The sequence below is a fragment of the Primulina tabacum genome, chromosome 10 (genome assembly GCF_025594145.1).
Source record: "Primulina tabacum isolate GXHZ01 chromosome 10, ASM2559414v2, whole genome shotgun sequence".
Taxonomy (NCBI): Eukaryota; Viridiplantae; Streptophyta; class Magnoliopsida; order Lamiales; family Gesneriaceae; genus Primulina; species Primulina tabacum.
The window spans coordinates 924,423-948,644 of record NC_134559.1 but is presented as its reverse complement, the minus strand read 5'-3'; the positions used below and the strand labels follow the sequence as shown (position 1 = coordinate 948,644).

At 32.3% G+C, this 24,222-nt stretch overlaps 3 protein-coding genes and 1 non-coding gene across 7 annotated transcripts; all 4 read left to right on the top strand.

Annotated features, from left to right (window-relative positions):
- Nucleotides 1-386: 386 nt before the first annotated feature.
- LOC142513043 (small nucleolar RNA Z103) lies at nucleotides 387-495 on the top strand. The gene has a single exon (XR_012809010.1). It is a non-coding gene; the product is annotated as a small nucleolar RNA Z103 (small nucleolar RNA).
- A 3,186-nt stretch (nucleotides 496-3,681) lies between these two features.
- On the top strand, nucleotides 3,682-12,334 carry LOC142505238 (phytoene synthase 2, chloroplastic). 4 transcript variants are annotated; one of them, XM_075618129.1, is made up of 8 exons: nucleotides 3,682-3,909; nucleotides 3,990-4,123; nucleotides 4,262-4,974; nucleotides 5,073-5,123; nucleotides 5,817-5,989; nucleotides 6,384-6,619; nucleotides 11,768-11,960; nucleotides 12,087-12,334. In XM_075618129.1, exons 3-8 carry the CDS (start codon nucleotides 4,491-4,493, stop codon nucleotides 12,267-12,269), a joined length of 1,320 nt encoding a protein of 439 aa, XP_075474244.1. In that variant the 5' UTR covers nucleotides 3,682-3,909; nucleotides 3,990-4,123; nucleotides 4,262-4,490; the 3' UTR covers nucleotides 12,270-12,334. The 4 variants fall into 4 exon arrangements, with proteins under 4 accessions (XP_075474244.1, XP_075474243.1, XP_075474246.1 ...); XM_075618128.1 differs by having other exon boundaries at nucleotides 3,990-4,149; XM_075618131.1 differs by lacking the exon at nucleotides 3,990-4,123 and having other exon boundaries at nucleotides 3,682-3,858.
- Nucleotides 12,335-13,259: 925 nt separating this feature from the next.
- Nucleotides 13,260-18,960, top strand: LOC142505227 (general transcription and DNA repair factor IIH subunit TFB2). The gene is given in 17 exon segments (XM_075618116.1): nucleotides 13,260-13,515; nucleotides 13,737-13,904; nucleotides 14,749-14,791; nucleotides 14,793-14,818; nucleotides 14,923-15,016; nucleotides 15,313-15,372; nucleotides 15,374-15,414; nucleotides 15,483-15,531; nucleotides 15,602-15,661; nucleotides 16,076-16,144; nucleotides 16,390-16,473; nucleotides 16,556-16,639; nucleotides 16,828-16,913; nucleotides 17,414-17,504; nucleotides 17,802-17,882; nucleotides 18,278-18,352; nucleotides 18,443-18,960. Coding segments are annotated over 17 exon segments (1,362 nt in total). The 5' UTR covers nucleotides 13,260-13,402; the 3' UTR covers nucleotides 18,581-18,960.
- A 407-nt stretch (nucleotides 18,961-19,367) lies between these two features.
- Nucleotides 19,368-22,642, top strand: LOC142505305 (uncharacterized). The gene is made up of 8 exons (XM_075618236.1): nucleotides 19,368-20,526; nucleotides 20,866-20,950; nucleotides 21,249-21,345; nucleotides 21,482-21,545; nucleotides 21,645-21,701; nucleotides 21,789-21,826; nucleotides 21,920-22,001; nucleotides 22,356-22,642. The coding sequence occupies exons 1-8, from the start codon at nucleotides 19,459-19,461 to the stop codon at nucleotides 22,446-22,448; spliced, it is 1,584 nt and encodes a 527-aa protein (XP_075474351.1). The 5' UTR covers nucleotides 19,368-19,458; the 3' UTR covers nucleotides 22,449-22,642.
- The last annotated feature ends 1,580 nt before the right edge of the window (nucleotides 22,643-24,222 follow it).

Below are 24,222 nucleotides of genomic sequence, written 5' to 3'. Positions count from 1 at the left end.
TTTGCCACAAAGGCACAAAACGTTAGTACTATAGTAAAAAATAAAGAGTCGCAAAAATATATTATTATAAAGCGTGAAGCGGTGCTCCTCATTCTCAAATTAGCCTAGCTCTAGCCGCCACCCTACTTTTCCTCCTATATATACATATGCTCGACTGCCTGTGTTCCAAACATCTTGAAATAATTGTTCGCGTCGATTACTGATTACGGGCGCTCCGATTAGTACCATGGCCGTTTACGTATGAGGCGACGCTAAATTCTCCTCCGCCGTTTCTTGTTTTCCAAGAAATCCCCTTTTTTTTTCAAATCTAGAGGAGATTTAGTCTATCAGAAGCGGTTAAACTCTAATTTTTTTGGTTTTTTTATTTGATCTTTTTTGACAAAGAGATGGAAGTGATGAATATTTCCCCAGATGATTCGACGATGAAATTACTGAGCGCTATTTCGTTTTTTTCTTCCTTTTTGGAGGAAAATTCAAGCCAGAATTCTGATCCATCTCTGTTTTTGATTCAGCTTGAAAAGATTAAAATTTGCAGTAGAACTCATCTCTTTTAAAGAAGGTGTTTTTCATCGAAAATAATTCCGGATTAGTTCGTCAGATTATCGAAATTTATTACACTGTCCTGTGCAAAATATCCCCTGGAGAAATTCAAGGTTGGATTTTGATCCGTTGCCTCTGGAATTCTTGATTGTAAACCCACCAAAAAATTAAAACCGCATTTAAGTTAATATTGATTAAGATCTCAGGAAAATGGTCATATGTCACTAAATTTTTTAGCGGGCGCACACAGTTTCTTGACGAAAGGACACGTAAAAATTCTGAAGTAAAAAAGTAAAATGTGATTATTATTGCTCCAAAATTATATTACAAAAACGAAATATCTTCAGGCTTAAACATAGTTCTTATAATGTGTGATGAGTGAGTATGAGCAATACCTGATCTCTTCTCATAAAAATTCCAGCATGAATGATCGGATTCTTCTCCAGGTTGTGTGTAAATAGAGAGAAATCTCCCACAGGGCATAGGCACCACCGCAGTATTCCTTGGTATATCCATAGTCCGTGATGATATTCAAAAAGTACATGACGGAATTTCAGATTAGGATTTTTCCGGACTATTAAGGTCACACTTGTTTCAAATATGCTACAGACACCAATTCACCATATCTTTTACTTAATAATATTGAACGAAGATGACTTTATATGAATTTTTATATAAATATTGAGTTGCTTCAGATGTTGATCGATTATATCGAGAAACATCGATTGACATGCTCCACTACTCTATCAAACTTTACGCAAACTTCATATTTTTTTTCCCTATAATAATGATATATTATTATCTTTTACTTTAAAGCATTAGGAGTTCTGAGGACATCTCCAATCCTACACCAAAATGATGTTTGTTTTACATCATTCTTGTGCCATGCCCCTGCGCCAAATTGGCGTGGAGGGTTGTATTTTTTTTTTTATATATATCATAAATTTGTATTTTTTATTATAAATATTTATATTAGAAAATATAAAGATTTTTTAAATAATAGTATATTATATATTTTATTATTTTAATAATTAGATATTTAATAATAAAAATTAAAGAATAATAATTATTGATTTTTTAGATATTAATTTATTTATGTTAATTATTAATAATTAATGAATGATTTGATTTAATGATTTATAAATAATATAATTAAATACAAATGCAAAAAATTAATATAACCATATAATTCATAACTAAATTGAAACACATGATTGATATACAAATGCAACTTAAAACACATAATTCAAATGCAATAAATTAATATATGTAATATAAACATTATTTATAATTAAAAATATATTAAATAAAATATAATAATTAATATATGTAAAATAAAAAAATATTTTGAAAATATTTTTTTGTGTAAGATTTGAATTAAATGGGTTGGAGACGGATGTTGTATTTGATGTAGAAATCGCACTATTTTAGTGTAAAATTTGCACCAAAATAGATTTTGTGGTCGAAGATGACCTAAGTTGCCGTTTTGGTATATTAAAAAAAGAAAAATGAATTTGTCCCAATATCATATTTGATAGATTTTATTACTTGGGTTTATTAATTATCCAAGATAATAAAAATTCATATAAAATAATTTCATAAATCAATTTTACGATATAAATTTTTGACTAGAACTAATTTATGAAAAAATATTTTTTATGTCAAAAATATTATTATTGATGATTGTTATATATATATATATATATATATATATATTAATTATTTTCTATAGTATAGGACATAAGGTAAGTCACTTTTTAAAAATTTTACTCATAATTTTAAAGGTAGAAAAACACATCTATATTCTTATTTTGTACAACAATAATAACTCCATCAAATTATTTTAGAAATAAAAATATATTATACATATTCAATGCATAATATTTATTTACCATATAAATATACGTGTACCGAGGCAAGTAATTCTGATGGTTGGTGTATTATTTACAAAAAAAATCTTCAAATAAAAACCACGGTAACATAGTGATATTGTCGCTTCCAAAGGATGTCGTGGAATAAGGAGAAGCTTGAATAATTATTAGATATTTGATTCTCTCAATCAACATATTATTTCTAATAGAGACGAAATTTTTTTTATGGGTTCGACGTCATAAAATCTCTATATGAAAATGGAGATCCCCGATTTTTTTTCAGATTTTGAACAGTATGAAGATTCTATCTTTATCATCGAACACCCCAATAATAATAATATAATAATATTATCATTAAAAATAACAAGTTTCACGCAACATTCTATTAATGTATTTGAAATGAGAATTAGGTAGGGTGAGGGTAACATTCTATTAATGTATTTGAAATGAAAATTAGGTAGGGTGAGGGTGAGAATGTTAAAAGGGATTTGATCCCGATTGTTTGAGTTCGAGGATTCTTTCAACCCGAAAAGACGGAGATTGAGGAGTGGTATGGAGACGGGGATGAAATTCGGGGACCGAGATGGGGATGACAACCCATCCCAGCCCCACACCGTTGTCATCTATATTATCGGACGAGTTTGTCCAACATAATTTTCTCAATATTTGTTTATCTAGCTAACATAATTTGCAGGTTATTGCGTTAACCGAAATTTACACAGTATGTACCGAAAAATATTGAGTGCAAATTTACATGCCATAGTATGTATGTGTGTATACATATACACACGACAAAAAACTCCCGTAAAATTATTTCATGAATGAAAAAATTATAATTTTTATTCTAAAAATATCGAGAACCAGTGTTATATACATAGACGACGGAGGTTTGCTCGTATGCACTGTCCAAACAGACGGGACGCTTCACTACCTCCTACCACCTCGAATAAATTGGTGTTTGACTGATAAAAATTAATAATTTGGGTATTAGTGAACAAGCCACTTAAAAACGACCACGTAGACCACTAGGAATTTCATGGTGATTAGGTTATCTTTCACCCATTGGGTGACTGGATTGCACCTGTGGATTACGGTATTCAACTTGCACGTTGAATGGTGGATTCTATCATATTAAAGTTAAGCATCATATTTCTATGAATACTACTTTCTCGTTTTCCACTCGATTTCCAGAAATACCCGAATCTTGGAATCAAATCAAACGGGTCACTGTCGAGAGCGGGCCCCGTTTAATAAAGTTCCTTCCCTTTAACCCTCTTGAATTAACTTGGACTTGTATAATTCACCAACGATGACTCCATCACAGCCACAAAATGGAAAAATAACTAGGCTAAGTATAAAAAGAGAACTAAATGACAAATTGCTGCTTCGTTGAATTTCTGGAAGAGTAAATAGCATCTGTGTGTTGTGCTAGAGCGTGATGTCATTGGTTGGCCATTGTTTATTTGCTTTCTAGTGACGTTGATTCCTCTGAGATCAAGTAAGTGGAAATTTTAAAATCCAATTAGTTGATTTGTTAGATTGGTATTATAAAAAAGTTCGGATCTTTTCTATATGAAGATTCAAGATAGCCTCAACTTTGGTGGCAGCAAAAGTTTGAGGTTATTTTAATCATGTCGGGGTGAACCCATTATTCAAATAATAACGGTGTAGAGTTACGCTGAGTTTATTCAAGTCGAACAGTTTCTTGAAGCGTAATGATTTCTCTCTTTGTGCTTTTGTATGTTTTCGTTATTTAATTTAGTGGTTTTTTTTTTTTTTTTTTTTTTTGTGAAAAGGCCATGTGTTTGCACCGTTAATATTGTGTCATTTTGTGGTTTTCTAATCTGCAGAAGCCCTTTAGAGTGGTTCTGTTGCTGTGCAAGAACCAAAGCCCTACTTGAATTTTGAGTTGGTTTTTGTTGCCCGGCTGGATTTTACATTCTTTCTTTCTAAAGTAAAGTGGGAAATTGGTACAAAGTTGAATGTTATTCGTCAGTTTTATTAATTACGGAGATTAGATAAAGAATTCAAGGAGAACATCTTAGAATTGTTTAGTCCATCGAGAATCATAGGTACATAATGTCTGTTGTTTTGTTATGGGTGGTTTCTCCCGCTTCTGATATCTCTAATGGCACTGGATTCCTGGAGCCTGTTCATGAAGGAACTCGAATTATTGGTTCATTTAGGTCCATTTCTCTGCGTAGAAATTTGATCGGAAATGGCAGGCTCGATAAGGGACAAAAGAATAGGCGGAACTTTAGTTTTACAAATACTGGTTTTAGGTATTCATACCTGGGGAACTCCGGTTTAGGGACTGCAAGTAGACTCTCTGTGACATCGAGTTTGGTGGCTAGTCCAGCAGGAGGTATCACCTTATCATCCGAGCAAAAGGTTTATGATGTGGTTTTGAAACAGGCGGCATTGGTTAAGAGACAGCTGAAGTCGACTGAGAACATGGAGGTAAAACCAGATATTGTTCTTCCGGGATCTCTTAGCGTATTGAGTGAAGCTTATGATCGATGTGGTGAGGTGTGTGCTGAGTATGCCAAGACGTTTTATTTGGGTTAGTACCTGTGATCAAGTATCTGGTTAGCAAAAATTTAATTTTCACTAGGAGAAATAGAAGTTATTTCTGATCCTTTTTGGGGGAATCTTTTTCAGGAACCATGCTCATGACACCCGAGAGGAGAAAAGCAATCTGGGCAATATATGGTAAAGGTTTATTGGTGCATAAATCTTATTTTTTTTATGAGAAAGTATTGAAAGATGTATCCAATCTTAGTTTGCAAAGTGCTACCTTTTAACAGCATTCAATAGATTGATTTTCATGAATCAAGAAAATCTTGCAATCAAATCGTGTTTTGGTTTCAAGAAACCCATTATTCATTACTTTCACCTTGTAAGAATTGATTCTTTTGATTATTTTCTGTCGTCAGTAATTATTCTCAGCTCCCCAACCGAAATAAGCATTACAAAGAATGCCTCTAGTTGTTGTGTTAATGCTAACCTAGGTTGATATATTGCTATTGCCCAGAGCAACAAGTCGTTGGTCATTGGATAAAATGATAGTATGATTTCTAAATGCCTGATGTCTTCAGATCCTTATTTTAAAAATAAAATTTACAAGTATCATGCCTATTGGACGCATTTTTTCGCAAGTTTTTCATGTTAGATTCTTGTGATTGTGTGATAACGTCAACTCAGGATGCATGTTCTTTTAAATTAAACAAAAATGAATATGATTTCTGAAGAATAATTTAAAAGTATAAATGTTATGACTAACAACCTGAATTTTGATTTCAACTTGAAAACAGATTGTTTAAAGAAAGAAGAAATCATAATCAAGAGTGATAAGACTTAATGGTGTAAGACTCACGATTCTTTTATCAATTGTCCTTTGAGCAGTTTGGTGTAGGAGAACAGATGAACTTGTTGACGGGCCAAACGCATCACATATAACTCCTACAGCCTTAGATAGGTGGGAGTCGAGGTTGGATGATATCTTTAGAGGGTGTCCATTTGACATGCTTGATGCTGCTTTATCTGATACTGTTTCCAAGTTTCCTATCGACATTCAGGTTAAAACTCAAATATCCTCCTGCACTTTTATGTCAGTTCATGATGAATTTAAAAAACAATCCAGAATTCGGAAACATAAGGGAGACATTAGTTGATTGCATAAATAAAAACTTGTTTTCCATTTTTCTTTAATGTCAAAGCTACTTAAAGTCAAATTATTTTATTAGGCCAGTTATTTTGCATAATTTGTGGCTTTTCACAGGGAAGTTCAAACTGCATGAATAAATGTAACAATTTGATATGAACATGGGGGAGGCTGATGCAAAAATGAATGTTCGTTGTACCTTATCAGCAGATTTAACTGTATCTTTTCAAGAATTAACAGCCAGTGACTACAATTGTCTGTAATCGTAGTGTAATTACTATATGTGACGCGTCATATGTATTTTTCAGCCTTTTAGAGACATGATTGAAGGAATGAGGATGGACCTGTGGAAGTCAAGATATTCAAACTTTGATGAGTTGTATCTATACTGTTATTATGTAGCTGGTACCGTTGGATTGATGAGTGTACCAGTTATGGGAATCGCACCTGGATCACAGGCAACCACGGAAAGTGTCTATAACGCGGCTTTGGCTCTAGGACTTGCAAATCAGTTGACCAATATACTCCGGGACGTTGGAGAAGAGTAAGTCTATATTGATTAAACTTGGAAAATATCAACATTTTTTTGAAGCATTTATTGTAACTGACAAAAAAGCACGTGCATCCCCACGTAAACCCATATTCTAACTAAATAAAAAATAAATTAATAATAAAAATATTTTTAATCTTTACATAACATGATCAAATCATCAAATAACATTTCGTTCGAAAAAAGATAGATCAAAACAAATTATAAGAATTTGAAATAATGATTTATCAGATCAAGTACTAAATTGAACTAACATAACAATACAAATACAATGATATGAAAGAATTTTAATTGATTAAGCAATATAAGAGTGTAAATAGAATTATATGAATATATTTTAATTAATTAAGCAATATAACAGTGGAAGAAAACATTTTAGTATATGATGTTGATATTTATCTACTCATTACATCAATTAATTGATAAATATGTTCCTAAAATATAAAAATTATATCTTGAAAATCTAAAATAATACTTACTTATAATTTTGGAATAATTAAGAACATGTGACAACCATTTTTCATTTTAAGTTATATTCTAAACTATAACCACGTAAATTCGAAATCTTTCACAAACCTACATTTTGTTAGTCAATAAATTATATATAAAAAAATAATAAAACATTACATTAGCTAAAGAAAGCCTATGGACACAAATCGTATTTTGAGATCCCCGATATATTTGCTTAAAGCAGTGAACTAAGAAAACTTCATTTCCAACAATTTTATTAAATGGAGATTCATTTCCTTAAATTAATCATTCAAATATCAATATTCTATCTCAGAAAAGAGAAAAAAATATCACCACTTTAAATTAATCTTCAGTGTCATGTATCATCATAATCATTATCCTTTCATTTTTTTAGAATTACATTTGCTAAGGTTTGAAGCTATTAACAGAAAATTTGAATTTGTTTTCACTATATATTTATATTTTAAAATATTTTTTATTATCGTTTGAAAAGTAAAATCATGTACACTACTAATGAATTCTATATATATATTGGACATTAAAAAGTTAATAAATTTTAATTAGAATAAATTATAATTACTTAAGTATAATAATATTTTTCAATTCAATTGGTTATTATTAGAATATTATCAATAAATTAGACTCATATCGTGTCTAACTTCTTCAACTTTTTTCTCTTTTTTGTTAATTAAAAAAATAAAATTTAACATCACAAAATGGTGAGACATTAGATAATAAATAATAATGATATAGTAATAACAATGGTTAATCAATTCTTATTAATTATTAATCGGGATGGTAAAATTGCGACTTATGATAATAATAAGAAATATTTTAGAGGTGTCAGATGAATGATGATAATGTCATTTTTATAATGGTCTAACTTTTTTTTCGTATTTTAAAATTTGTTATATCATATTAATTTAAGTGATATAATTGTCATGACTTAATTGTTTTACAATTGTAAATAGATAAAATTATCTATTCCTTTATACAAATTCAAAGGCATCACAAAGATAAAAATTTAGAATTTTAACATAAAATATAGAAAATTAATTATCATCTCATTTAAATTCTAATTTCTATATATTATTTGCACAACTGGTGATTCTCATTACATCAACCACAAAAACTCTTGTGAGACGGTCTCACAGATCAATTTCGTGAGTCAAATCTCTTATTTGGGTCATCCATGAAAAAGTATTAATTTTTATGCTAAGAGTATTACTTTTTATTATGAATATCGGTATGGTTGACATGTCTCACAGATAAAAATTCGTGAGACAGTCTCAAAAGAGACTTACTCTGCACCAACATAACTTTCAATTTAGTTATGATAACGTTATACTAAGAATTATTTGTAGGAATATCTCACTCTTATTTTTTTTGACTCATTTGTGTCATTTTTTAAATCAATTTCATAATAATTTTATTTATGTACAATTTGATTCTATTTTTTTTTCTTCGTATAATAGATGCCGTCATTGATTTTTTTTAGAAAAATAAACTGAAAAAGTATCAATTGCGATAACGTACATGAATAAACTCAAAATATTTTTTTTGTTCAAATTAAGTGTTTATTGATTTTTTTATTTAATGTTTGATTATCTTTTTGTCAATATAATTGTCATTATATAATTGTATGTAAATAACTCTACAAATACAATTAAAATGTCATTGCATTATTGTTATGATTGACTATTTGATAATATATAAATAGGGGAGACTTAAATAAAATAGAATCTATGAGAGTAATTAAAACAATTAATCATTCAATTTATTTTATTTATTATAAAAATTAGTGGAAAAAAACTAATGAAAAAATTGATTGATTTTCTACATATTTATTTCTCATTTTAGTAACTGTACAACAATATTTTTCTAGTATAATATCATTCGATATATGTGGATGAACGATTCATTTGTTCACACTTTTATAGCTACTTCTGATTCAAATTTATTAATTTTTTTATTAATTTTATTTAAATTCACAATTAAATTTAGGTTTATAATATATTATATTTTTTCATGCATTTAGAAATTAATAGTTTGCCAAAATAAATTTAAAATTTTGATTAAATACAATTTTATTTTCAATTCAATTCGTTTTATTTAATTTAAAAGTAAAAATGATTATTTCAAATTTTTATTTTTTCATTTTTCAATATTTAATTTAGAATTTATTTGAATGACTCTTCGTTCAAAGCACTCGGTTACTTTATCATAGGTCCTTCATATATATAATTTTTTGAAGTTTTTTTTTAAATCTAATTATATTAAAATTTATTTTTAATAATTCATTGAATGTATTCACATATAGTGAAATAGAACAATAAATAACGTAATTAATTTAATTTAAAATTTAAATGAGAGTCTAATAAAATTATTAAAATGGACAAAATAATTGACATTAATATTAAGTAAATTTAATAGTATGTTTTCTAAAAAATAGCTCAAACATTTAAGAACATGGTGATGACTTATTTGCTACATATAAATTAAAATATAAATATAACTCAACTTTATTTTTCAAGCTTATTTACAACAATTAGAAAATTTTTCTATCATCAATACATTTATATGTATATATATAATGAAATAAGTTTTTTTTTAATGAAATATGACTTAATTAAATATTATTAGAATAAAAGAAAGACAATGAAAGAAAATCCAAATCACAAAATCATAACAATAAAATGTGATTAATTAGTATTAATTATTAATTAATAGATTAAATGTGAAATTACCACATATGTTACTTAATAATGAAAATAAATAAGCATATAATTGATAATTATGTCCGTTCACCATTGGAAAAGAAGCTATTAACAGAAAATTCAAATTCATTTTCACTATATATTTATATTTTAAGATTTTTCTTATTATCATTTGAAAAATAAAATCATGTACACTACTGATGAATTCTATATACTAGTTACTCTGCACACGCGATGCGTGTGTGTACAATCTTTTTTATTATTATCGTTGGACTAAAGTGAAATTTGACAAATTATGGAAGAACTAAATTGATATTTGAATGGTTGAAATAAAAAAAATAAAAATAAAAGTGTGTGTTGAAATTTAAAAAAACAAAAAACAAAAGTGTAATATTAGTATCATATAAAGGTAAAATTGGAAAAAAAAAGTTGGTGTCCTCTGTAGGTAGTTATTATCATGTGTTCATACTTAATAATATAGTATAGAAGTATAGATATTGGACATTAAAAAGTTACTAAATTTGAATTAGAATAAATTATAATTACTTAATTATAATAATATTTTCCAATTCAATTGATTATTATTAAAAGGTTATCAATACATTAGATTCCATTGTGCCTAATTTTTTCAACTTTTTCCTCATTTTTTGTTAACTAAAAACAAGAAAAAAAAACTAATGAAAAAATTGATTGATTTTCTACATATTTCTTTCTTATTATTTTAGCAATTGTACAACAATATTTTTCTAATATCATATCATCCAATGTATTTGGATAACGATTCATTTGTCCACACTTTTATAGGTTCTTCTGATTCTAATTTATTAACTTTTTGATTAATATTATTTAAATTCACAATAAAATTTAAGTTTATAAGAAATTATATTTTTTCATACATTTAGAAATTCATAGTTTGACAAAATAAATTTAAAATTTTGATTAAATATAATTTTATTTTCAATTCAATTTGATTTATTTAGTTTAAAAATAATAATGATTATTTAATTTTTGTTTTTTCATTTGTCAATATTAAATTTAGAATTATATTTAACAATTCATTGAATTTATTCAAATGATAGTGAAATAGCACAATATATAACATAATTAATTTAAGTTAGAATTTAAATGAAAGCCCAATAAAATTATTAAAATGAAAAAAATAATTGATATTAATATTAAGTAAATTTAATAGTATGTTTTTTAAAATTAGCTCAAACATTTAAGAATATGGATAAAAAAAGTCAAAATCACAAAATCATAACCATAAAATGTGGTTAATTAGTATTATTTATTAATTAATAGACTAAATATGAAATTACCACATATGTTACCTAATAATGAAAATAGGTAAACATGCGAAAGATAATAATGTCCATTCACAATGAGAAAAATTTTCTATTATCAACACTTTTGTATATGTACTAGTAAAAGATGCACATGCAACTATTATTATTTTTAATTTGATAATTTGATCAAATAATACTAAATAATTAACACAAAATTATTTTCGACTTAGAAAAGTTGTTCGATTTAAAAGGGAAGTTTTGTTTTGATTTTTTTCTATTTAAAATATGGAGTGACTTGAAAAGATTTTTAGTAGAATAAGAAGGGTAGTTATGGAATTAAATATTTTGGTGTCCTCAAAGATAGTTATTCTAATGCCCTCACACTTAATATAATAGTATAGATATAGATGTTACCTAATAATGAAAATAGGTAAACATATGAAGGGTAATAATGTCCGTTCACAATGAGAAAACTTTTCTATTATCAACACTTTATATAGTTTTATATAGGTAATGAACGAATTACTTGGATGAGAATATTAATCTCTGACAAATGCATTCTGGGTAATAATTGTCCCTGTTCTATATGGCATGTCGATCAAAACATAGCACTTGGTTTGTAATGAAACACAATTGTGATGAATACTAACATTGTTGTCTTCTTGAAGTGCAAGAAGGGGAAGGGTCTATTTACCTCAGGATGAGTTAGCCCAGGCAGGGCTTTCGGATGAAGACATATTCATCGGGGAGGTAACGGACAAATGGCGAACTTTTATGAAAAAACAAATTGCGAGGGCAAGAAAATTCTTCGATGATGCAGAAAAAGGAGTCACAGAGCTCAGCTCAGCGAGCAGATGGCCCGTAAGCATTTGTTACCTTTTCAAAACTACTCTTTTAACTTTAAACAAGCTCCCTTTTAGTTACAAAATATTTGTATGCCATATAAACTAATCTTCTGCTCTGTTACGTTGGTTTTGTCCGGTGCAGGTGTGGGCATCGTTACTGTTGTACCGACAAATACTGGACGAGATAGAAGCAAATGACTACAACAATTTCACGAGGAGGGCCTATGTTAGTAAACCGAAGAAGATTATGGCTTTGCCAATGGCATATGCAAAGTCTCTAGTTCCACCATCATCAAAAACCTCATCTCCTCTTGTAAAATCATAAATTTTAACATGTTAACTTTCTTGAATACTGAGTTATATACTTGAAGAAACCAAGTATAGTTTTTACATCTTATATTTATGGTAATGCAGTGATCTATTTTTTTGTAAAAAAAATTGAGAATATTGTTACGAGTCAAAAACTTGTGTGGGACGATTTCACGGGTCGTATTTTGTGAGACGGATATCTTATTTGTGTCATCCATGAAAAAGTATTACTTTTTATGCTAAAAGTATTACTTTTTATTGTGGATATCAGTAGGGTTGATCCGTCTCACAGATAAAGATTCGTGAGACCGTCTCACAATAGATCTACTCTTGTTATGAACGTCAAGGTCGCTCTCACCCCTCTTGTTTCTAATAACTTTCTAATATGAGTAGGTCTTTTGTGAGACGGTCTCACCAATCTTTATATGTGAGATGGGTCAACCCTACCGATATTCACAATAAAAAGTAATACTTTTAGCATAAAAAGTAATATTTTTTCATAGATAACCTGAATAAGATATATGTCTCACAAAATACGACCCAGTGAGATCGTTTCACACAAGTTTTTGCCTTCTAATATTGTAAAATTTTGGCTTGGCCTTAAAAAAACTCAAAGGAAATATTTTTGCTTGTTAACAACTAGAATTTTTATGTTTTGAAGATTTGTTATAACTTATTTATTATATACAAAAATAATTAAAAAAAAATCTTACTTTTGATGTTAAAATTTGATATTATTTCTTGTCTTATCTCAACGTTTATTAGGATTTAGGAATAGAGAAAGTAATGGTCAATTATTTTCACATAGCACATAAAAATTATTGGGTATACAAATTTTGATTTACCAATATTTTGTTCAATCTTGGGACAAAATAAAAAGCTTATTAAAATTTGAGATTAAAAATAAGATTTTTCTGCTGCTATTTTATATTAATTTTTAAATAAAAATTTAGAACATAAAAATATTGTTTTTTTTTGTACTTAAATATAAACATTTAATTTGTGTCTATTTATTTATTCTCTTTGTGCGACCCCTTGTCTTCTATTTTCCTTCGCAGCGCTCTCCCGTGTTGCCGTCGGTATCTTCCATTTTTAATCACTGTTCATTGATATTTGTGCTTTGTGTAGCTCTACGAAGGTAAGAATAAGATGCCGCAAGTAAAAATCGTGGCTAAAAATTTTATGGACATGGTGGCATCATTGCCCGCGATCAAACTTGACAGGCTTTATGAGAATTCCTTCATTTGCGAGGCCATTCTCAGGTAATACCTATAATCAACGTTCTGGTGTAAATTTGCTTCCCTTTTGGTGTGTCCAATGCTCTAGAATTTCTTCTGATGTTATAGATGACTGCCACCTAAAAAAAACCACCTTGGACAGGAACGGAATTTTCCTTTCTAAGACAACCATAGGCAGCAGAAGTAAAAATCAATTTTCTTTTAGGTTTCCTTTATGTATTTACTTGATCTTGTGTTGTGCTCAGATCTTTGCCTCCATTGGCGAAGAAATATGTGCTGCAGCTGTTGTACGTAGACGCAGCAGTGTCAGCCAAGTTGTTAGAAGAATGGGTTCTTGCTGATGGGATCTCAAAGCACAAAGTAGCCATAGATAGATTGATCCAGCTCAGAGTCTTGACTGAAACTCTTGACAGGTTGCACACTTGTTCTGGTCTTCATTTTCTGTTTCGTGTGATTACTAGTAGCATAATCTATGCTTCCAATGGTTCACTTGGTTCTTAGCATTGTTATGACTGTTTCTGTAAATGCACCGAAAATTTGCCCTCATTTTTTGACATCTTAGTTTAATTGGGATTAGTGACTACAAGTAGGTAGGAATTGGTTCATAGAATAGTTCTGGACTTCATTCAAGCAAATTATAACTTGTTGTGCATTTTAAAGTACTTGTGTTGTTTCCCATTCACTATTTTTTGAAATAGGCATTTAGTCTTGATCTGTAATCTGAGAGGCCCAAACAACAAGCCACCCATATAAAATATTTACACTAGCAGGACAATGCTGCTTACAATACTCCTGCTCATCACCATTTTTTTATAAAGCTCTCTCTGCCTTCACCTCTAGACATGTTACTGTCAAGATCATTGGAGTGCTTAATCCACAACCCCCCTAGGCACATGAACACATAGTGAGAAGATTGGAAGGTGAAATCTTCTTTATTCGGTAACAAAAATAGTATCTGGAATAATTGGATGGGGAATAGAAGGAAAATTTCTTCTCAGTGTATCATATCTCTCAACAAGGAAACTTGCTTGTCCCTAACAAAGCTAAACAAGCAAATCGACAAGATATAATATCATGAAGTAAAAGAGAAAACTCATCTAATTTATATCTATTCGGCTATTCCTTTGATGAGCTGGAGGTCAGTAGTTCGCACTTGAAAGTCCATGATATATAAAATTGCCCCTTTTGCAAAGAAAACAGCAAAATCTTAAGGTTAACTATAAACTTTGTTAAATTCTTTTTGTGGGACTGCGGCAGGAAAAAAGAAGCGACTTATAGATTCAATCCAACATTTCGGACTTAACCTCCAGAAGCACATAGTTCATGGGTACGCTTTAGGTTCACATATGATCTATGCTTGTTTTCTTATCTAGTACACGCCAATAAATTATTTGAATTGTTTGTCTAAAACCAATATTTTGTAAACTGCAGGGGAGTTTTACCTAGAGAACCAATGCCTTCAAACATCGCAGTGAGGCTCCCTAGCTTAGAGGATTTAGATTCATATGCTCTTCGACAATGGGAGGTGTGACCTTCATTTACGTTTTTATTTTTCTCTGCTTTCATGCATATGTTTTTAACTAAAAGACCACATTACAAGGCAATCTACCTCAAATTTTGATCAATGTTATCAACTTCTCCATTTTATATTGTTGGTTCTATTTCGGTATTCCAAAAAACTTTTATCAACCAAGCACCAAGAGAAGGCAACCCATGTACAAAATAAGTCGAAGTTATTTGGTTTCGGTGTTGGTTATGATGCTGTGTTACCTTCTATAGTTTGGGCAATCTTCTTATGACTAACAAGCTGTGACAAATCAGTGTTTCTTGCTGCACCTTATGAACTCAAACGAAGCTGAAAAGTCAACGAACATCAGCTCATTCCATGATGAAAGTTTTCCAGCGTGGTCTTCTGACTCAAAAGTATTTACTGCACCCAATAAACTATTTTTTATGAAGGTGTGATATTTACACAAAACTTTTACTTTCAGAGATGACAAGGAGCCACCCAGATTGACAGAAAGTGGCTTTCAGTTTCTGGTATGAGCGTAATAAAGTAACTATTAACTTCTGAGCGAAGGTTAAAAATACTAATACTTACCTTGATCAGCTGATGGATACAAATGCCCAACTTTGGTACATTGTCAGAGAATATATCAGCAACTCTGAGGTATCATATGCTTAGACTCTCTGTCCTTTGTTTTATTTTATATCTAGGTCTGCTTCTCTTTTAATAATTGTTGATTGGTTTCTTGAGACTGTATTCGACGGTGAGCTCTCAAACCTAGGACAACTTCAAGTCCACCTTTAATTGGATATAATATAGTACCATTTTCGCTAACAAAAATATTGGATCTCAGCTTGATTTAATCTCTTCATCATGCTTATTTCCAGTTATCATGGTTGTGTGTGTACTTTCGCAGTTTTGCATTAAGATTGTGTTTCTTTACCAAAAAACTTGTGAATTATATATGTCCTTACACTTTGCTTATATCCATCAAATGAAGTTTCTATTATATATGGGTATATATAGTGGTTGTCTATCTTTTTTCAATAAATATCGATCCGAAATTTCCTTTTGTAGGAGCGAGGTGTGGATGCAGCAGATCTTATATCATTCCTCCTGGAGCTCAGCTTTCACAATACTGGAGAGGTATTAGATTCTTGTTTATACTAAACTAATAGGTGGAATAAAATGGACATCATGAATGTTTTCATTTTTTATGAGTTTGTCATCCACGAAGCAACTGTTATGGCGTTCTTTTGATCCTTACTGGAATTTTCTTCAACCTTTTTATTTAGAATGATCATGGACTATCCCATCCTCTTCGGAAATAAATGAAAATTAATATGAAATAGATTAATTCTTATATGAGATCAGAAACTCTCTTTTTGTAGCCATACAACTTAAACACACTGACGGACATACAACGGAACATACTAAAGGATCTTGTCGACTTGGGACTGGTCAAGCTCCAACAGGTCAAATATGCTGTTTGCTACTTGTTTTGTTGGTACTTCTGCCTTCATCCTGAACTAAACGATACTGATAGGGCATGTTCAGGGGAGGAAAGATAGTTGGTTTGTTCCCACTAAATTAGCTACCAATCTCTCCATTAGCTTAGCAGATTCAACTTCAAGAAAACAGGTATCGAAGAGCCTACTGCTCATTTCTACAAGACGAGTAATAATCTTGATTCTGTTGGCAAACTTTTCAAGCCACTTGATTCCATTGTATTGGTGTCATATTATTTTATTTTGTTAGGCTATACGTAGGAAATGTTTTGTGAAAATGAAAAGTTGCCTGATAACTTTTAGTGGGTTTTCTTTCATCAGGGATTTGTGGTGGTGGAAACAAACTTTCGGATGTATGCATATTCGTCATCCAAATTGCATTGTGAGATCTTGCGTCTCTTCTCAAGGTGCCTCATCATTTTGCTTCCTTAAGCTTGGCATGTATTCTTGATCTAATATTTTACCAAAAGTGAAGTGGTTGACACATTTTTTGAACGGTGTCAAAACTTTGATGCACTTTAGAAGTTATAAAGGTGGTGAAAACACAGGTCTTGTATGTTTTTATTTTTTGAAGCAATTTCCTATCTTAAAAAAAAAAGCAACACTACAAACTCATTTTCATTTTCTTTTGTATTAAATTATTTTCAGTGCTTATAAATCAACTATGAATTCTAATATAATGCAACATACCTCAAATTTTAATTTAATATTTTAGATACTCCTCATATTATTAAAATATTGATCACTAGATAATATACACGTGCTGATTGCTAATATAAATTCTAGTTTCTTTCTTTCAGAAATTAAAACCAAAATGTGGTATTTACACTATATTGAACTCCAGTGTATTTATTCCAGAATGTGCTATTTGTCAGTCAAAGAATGACAGCTTCTGCTGAAATGACAGGGTTGAGTACCAGCTACCAAACCTCATCGTTTGTGCAATTACCAAAGAAAGCTTGTATAAAGCATTTCAACATGGTATTACTGCAGAGCAGGCAAGATTAAGAAATTACATTCTATAGTAGCTGTGGTTTTGTATAGTGTGTGTATGAGCAATCATTTGAGCTCCATCTTGAAGTTTTCATTTGTTTATTACCCACGTGTTTTCTTCATCGAAACACGTGCAATTGCAAGGTGGATTATCTGTGCTTCCAGATGATAACAGATGGCTGGTTCAATGTGATTTTAATCTTAATTCTTAAGTTGTGCATCTGCCTAGATTATCTTGCTATTGTTTTCTTTCTTATTGAGAAATGATTAAATCTCTTTCTTTCTTAATATGTGGAATGCAGATAGTATCTTTTCTTCAACAGAATGCTCATCCTCGAGTTGCTGAGAGAATCCCTTCTGTACCAGAAAATGTTACCGATCAGGTTTTTGCTTCTCTCGACTGCCAATATTTCAATTATCTTTTGTTTTATGCTCTCTCTTTAATGTTCCTTACTTAAAAAAAACCTTAACACTCCATGCCGTGTTCTAAGACGACATATACTTGAAGTGTGTTGGGCGGGCTGCGTAATAGTGCATTGTAATGGTCCTGCTCAAACCTTTTTGGCTGTTTATATGGTTTAAAAACTCAGTTTGTTTCATTAGCATTAATTATAGATTTTGGTGCGACTATAGATGATCGGCCCTACAACGTCGATTTCTATTTTGTTATGTCTAATGATTTTATGGATAATTGTTGTCGATGTTTCTTGAAAGGATGTTAGATCAATAAAAATTTCTCTCCCCCCTCCCCCTGCCTATCACACCTTTGCTCAACCAGATTAGGCTGTGGGAATCAGATTTGAACAGGGTGGAGATGACCCCTGCACATCTTTATGATGAATTTCCATCCAGGGTATGAACGAGCACCGAACCGTTACTCAGCACGATACCATTCTTTATCTTTAAAGGGTCTCACTATCATTATTTATCATATTGATGCAAGGATGTGTATGAGGCTGCTTGTGACTTTGCTCGGGAATATGGTGGTTTGCTTTGGGATAACTCGAAGAAGATGCGTCTAGTGGTAAAAGCAGATATCTTCACAGAAATGAAAGAATTTCTCCGTCGACAAAAGCAATAGCTATAGCTTTTCTGCATCAGGACAGAACCAATGGTTCCGAAAATACATTTTCTTTTTTTTTTTGTCAAGTACGTGTGGCTGATGAGATCTGAATTCAGCGACGGATATTTTGTTGATCGGGTGCTACGGATTGAGAGATGACAGGAGATTGAACCGTGAATATTGATGGATATCATTGTGGAGAAGTAGCGATTCATAGCAATTATACTGGGATTGGCTAGTCGGGTATGATCATTGGCAAGATTAATACATTTCAAATGTATTCAGTAAGAACAAAAGTAAATTTAACTAATATTTCATTTTGATAAATGACCTAAATTTTTAAATGTTCCCAGGGTGTTTCGTTTTATATGAACTTTACAGAGTATCAAGTGTTTTAATTGGATTGACCCGTTTTTGTGTTTTAAATTAATTAATATACTAAATTCTATTTTATCTTTGTTTTGTATTTTTCATTAATTAATATTTTTGGGTTATTTTGTTATGGATGGTCTTGTTTTTTAAAAAACAAAATCGATGAACCACGCTCTTTATATTAAGATAAGATAAATTAACAGATTAGTGGGGTTCAAAAAGTGATCCTCAGCTTTAGATTTGTCTCCTTAATATATTTGTAAGAATTATTATATATGTCTTAACTGATATACGATTTTTTAATCAACATCTTTTTTTTTTTATTATACACATTAAAAATAATATTAATATTTATTTAAGAACAAAATGGTAAAATTATTAAGATGAACCTGATATTTCCTATTAAGAACGTCATAATTGCTCATTGTACCCGGAAATCAATTCAATCATGGTCGCCTTTCCAGGTATGTTTACCAAACCAAATTAGGTCTTGGCTTAGTGTGCTCTTCCACCAAATCACTATAATGGAGCTGCCCCCTCTTCCCACCAAGAGAAAACGCGCCTCCGCTTCCCCTCCGCCTCTCCCTTCAGTCGACACCGTTGATCTCTCCCTCCTCGAAGCCCTCGAGCAAGCCCAGCAACACAACCCCGTCGAAACCCTCGATCTCAAAACCCTCAAGAAACTTGCCCTCTCCTTCGAACGCCGCCTCAATTCCAACACCGCAGCCCGTCTCAAGTACCCAGACCAACCCGAAAAATTCGCTGATTCCGAAATCGAACTGCACGACGAGCTCCAGAAGCTCAAAATTTTAGCTGCCGCACCCGAACTCTACCCCGACCTGGTGTCGCTCGGCACCGTCAATTCCATCAGTGCTCTACTCAACCACGACAATACGGACATTGCCATTGACGCGGTTAGCCTCTTGCAGGACCTTACGGATGCTGACGTTATCGAGGATAACGACGAGCCGGCGCAGGTGCTCGTGGATGCGTTGGTTGAGAATAATGCGGTCGAGTTGTTGGTTCAGAATTTAGCTAGGTTGAATGACTCTGATTTGGACGAATCTTCAGCTATTTACAGTACGTTGTCCACCATCGAGAATCTTATTGAGGTTAAGCCTTCTGTTACCGAGTTAGTTTGTGAGAAGACGAAGTTGTTGAAGTGGCTTCAGGCGAGGATTAAAGTTCGCGAATTTGATAGCAACAAGCAGTATGCATCGGAGATTTTAGCCATTCTTTTGCAGAATAGTGCTGCTAATCAGAAGAGGTTTGGAGGGATGAATGGGGTGGACACATTGTTGCAGGCTGTTGCCATGTATAAATCAAAGGACCCTAAAATGGAGGACGAGGAAGAGATGGTTGAGAATTTGTTTGATTGTCTGTGTTGCTTGTTGATGCCCTTGGAGAATAAGGAGAGGTTCGTTAAGGCAGAAGGGGTGGAGTTGATGATCATTATCATGAATCAGAAGAAATCGTGTTATGGGTCAGCTATCAGGGCTCTGGATTTTGCCCTAACGAATTATCCTCCTGCCTGTGAGCGGTTTATTGATGTCATGGGTCTAAAGACTGCTTTCCCTGCTTTTATGGGTAAGGCAAGTTCAGTTCCCTTCTCTACACGTGAGAGATTTGCTACCTCTGAACGAATTTGTTGACCCTAAAACAGCGCCCGATAGCTTTCAGTATCGGGGACTAATGATAAATTTTTTTCGATTCAAATAAAATCAATTATTAATGTAGATGCCGTCCTCCTTGGGATCTTCAGGATGAAATTTCATGTTAGTTTCTCGTTTGATTGGTTTCATTGATCAAGAAACTAATCTGTGATGGCCATACACAAGTGAATTCGAGTTGATACTCTTGAAAACTAAGACAGATTGTTAGATAACTTACAATTCCCTCTCACTTTTTTTACGCAATCTTTGGCTTGTTAGATACCTTTGAACAAGAAGAACAAGAAAAAGCGATACAAAGAAGAACTGGAAGAGCGTCTAATTTCGTTGATTGCATCTCTATTTGGTAAGGCAAGTTCCTTCAGGAAACAGTTCTCGCATTTCCATGAATTTGGGACAAAAGATGTCTGGAAATCATTTGCCATCTATAAATATATTTTATTTTTGAGTTAGGTAACTTGATTACATAAAGGTGTTTCATTAGCTCTGTTTCAGCTGCATTTTAGTCTTCCTGACAGTTTTTTTGGCTTTTGGATGACCTTAACTCTTGTCGTTTTTAGTAGAAGCAGTTTGTCTGTGTTTTAGGATAATTAATTAGTTGTAATAGCTGCTTATGTTATGCATGTACCAATGCCATTTACCAGGTGGTATTTTAAGGGGTTCGAGAAGGGAAAGATTGCTGAGTAAATTTGTTGAGAATGAGTGTGAAAAAGTAGACAGACTCATGGAACTCTATACACGGTTAGTTTACATGCCTAGGCTTCAGAAGTGGAAAACCAATTCGGTTTCTCCATAGAATATTATATTAAGAATTATCATGAGACCACTGCAGCTCGTGTTCTTTTTTGACCCCTTTTATTCTCTTTGACATTTGTAGATATTCCAACAGAGTGAAAGAGGAGACCGAACGTCTTAACAAGCTTGTACTGGATGATTTTGAGGTTAATCGAATTCTTCTTCTTTAACCAATATCCTTTTTCATAAGTTGCACAATCAAAACAATACCATCGAATCTATTCTAGCGTTAATAATGATGGCAGATTTCTGAGGAAGATAAGTATAACCAGAAGCTAGACTCTGGACTCTATACACTTCAGGTGTCTCTCCTCACTCTTTATTGTATTAGCAATCAAACTTTCTGTTCTTAATTGCATTGGTTGTGTGACCATCTATTTCTGCTGCAGTTAATTGCTGTGATTTTGGGTCATCTTTGGACATCTGAGTAAGTCTTACCGCCTCACATGGTGCAAGTTGTGGTTTTCCTGTGTCGATTCTGTGACCTTTTTTCTTTTTAATTGATGTCCTCCTTTCATAGGCATCCTCGGATGAGAGCAAGGATAGAATTGTTACTAAAGCAGCAAAAGTTAACAAGGAAGGATGTTAAGGATATACTTCAGGTATGAGTTAGCCGTTGACATTTAATCGTAGAAGTAGCATATTGGTTTTAATTTATTCCTCTTCAATATAACTTTGCGACCTGTCATATTATTACAATCGCTCTTTCTTGAAGCACAAAGAACAATTATGCCAGGAACTTGCTAATATTACACTTGAAATTTTATTAGCCCTGCACCTCCACCCCACCCCACCCCCAAGAAAAAAAAAACCGTATTCTGGTTCTGCCATTAGTTGATGCATAATTATACTTTGACTATTTCCATTATTATCTGCTGAAGTTCCACAACCATTTGTTATTCAGCAAGTAACACACACCGGCGATCAATTTTTATCTTTTGTGGCTAAATTTATAGGAATATCATGACTTTATTGGTGATCTCGATGGGCCGGAAGAGAAGGAGAGAGCACAATCAAAGATCCACAAATTCATCACAGCTTTTACATGAAAGGTGAGTTGGAGTTTGAGACAGAACTCCCTGTACTCGAAACACGTTATTTGTACTACTTTGTTCAAGAAACCCAACCTTTTATGAATCCAAATGTTGATGCTCTTGGGGGGAAGTGCCCTGGTGCATGGTACATGCTGGTGACTGTAATACAAGTTTTGAAATATCACTTTTGAAGTATTATTATTTAATTATTTTTCTGCCAAATTATATCTTGCAAATAAAATTAGACTGTGCTGAAACGTTTTTTTTTTATGTTGTCGTGGATTTCTTCTTCTCCGGAATAGCCACTCGATAGTAATTTTTTTATTATTTAAATATTTCCTCTGTACATGTAATAAAATATATATTTTAAAAATAATATCATCTGTGTAATTATATTTCATAAAAATTTCCAACTTTATAATAATATTGAATTTTTATTTAAATAAAAATAAATCAGATAACCAAATCAGACGCTGTAATAAATTGATTGGATCAAAAGTTTCGGATGCCTACTGTTACATAAGAATCTAGAAAACCACAAATTTGATTTTAAAATTTTAGCATGGTTCTCTGAGATGAGAATATAGTATTTTTTTTTTTACATTGATAGTAAAATCCTCGACACTATGGGGTGGGGGTGGGGTGTCCATTGTTCGCCACCCTGAAAACCATCAACAGAACGCACATTTAATGAAAATTCGTCATTTGCATTTGTGCTGTTACTGTTTCCTAGTCTTTTTCAATGGCGGCAACTTGAGCCTTTTACGGCATGGCCACAGTCAGTGATGATGTTCATTTGCGCCGAGACTTGGATGACCTTCTGTCAGGAGATTCAACTCAACCAAAACCCACCGATCCATCATTCAAAAATTGGAAATCAGAGAATAGTTTGGTCATGTCATGGCTAATTAATTCCATGACGCCGGAGATTGGCGTGAACTTCCTGTTATACACTACGGCCAAGGACATATGGGATGCAGGGAGGATGAGTATTCCTCGAGAGAGAATACCTCTGCACTTTTCAAGATTGAAAGCAAACTTCATGGATTCTTCCAGAATGATTGTTCTGTCACAACATACTTCACAACCTTAACACGTTTATGGCAGCAAATAGACTTGTTCGAAGTGATTGAATGGAAATGTACAGATGATGCGTGTCGATACTGATCGATTGTTGAAAAGAGGCGAATATTCAAATTCCTATCTGGGTTGAATCCTAACCTAGATGAAGTATGCAGCTGTATTCCAGGCGCCAAGCCCTTAACCAGCCATTGAACAGTATTTTCCGAAGTACGCCAGGCAGAAATTTGTCAGAAACTCATGCTTGGTCCACCCACTTCCAGCCTCCAGGCCGATGATTCCGCACTTGTATCACACCAACACTCATTCTCCTCAGTTGATGCCACTACAGGACAGAATACCGCTCGTCCATCCCAACCCATGCCTCATGGTGATACCCCCAGGGAGGCCCGGGGTCATGGGTATCAGATGAGCCCGGGTCATGGATCAGGTATGAGAAGTTTTAGGCCAATATGACAAATACATTCCAGGGACAACATCTCTCTGGGCTGTTGATAAGCCTGGGCTTCCAGGCAAGTTCACGGGTAAGGGTTTTCTATCCAGGTTATCTCGATAGTAGCACCGCACTCGAGTATACAAAGTATTGAATACCTTACCATAATAGGGATTTGGCGTGTCAAAAAAGTTGTCAGAAAGTAGGGCATGACTAGAGATGTAAACAATCCAAACCAAATCAAACAGTATCAGGTTCGAGGTTGGTTCGTTTAGT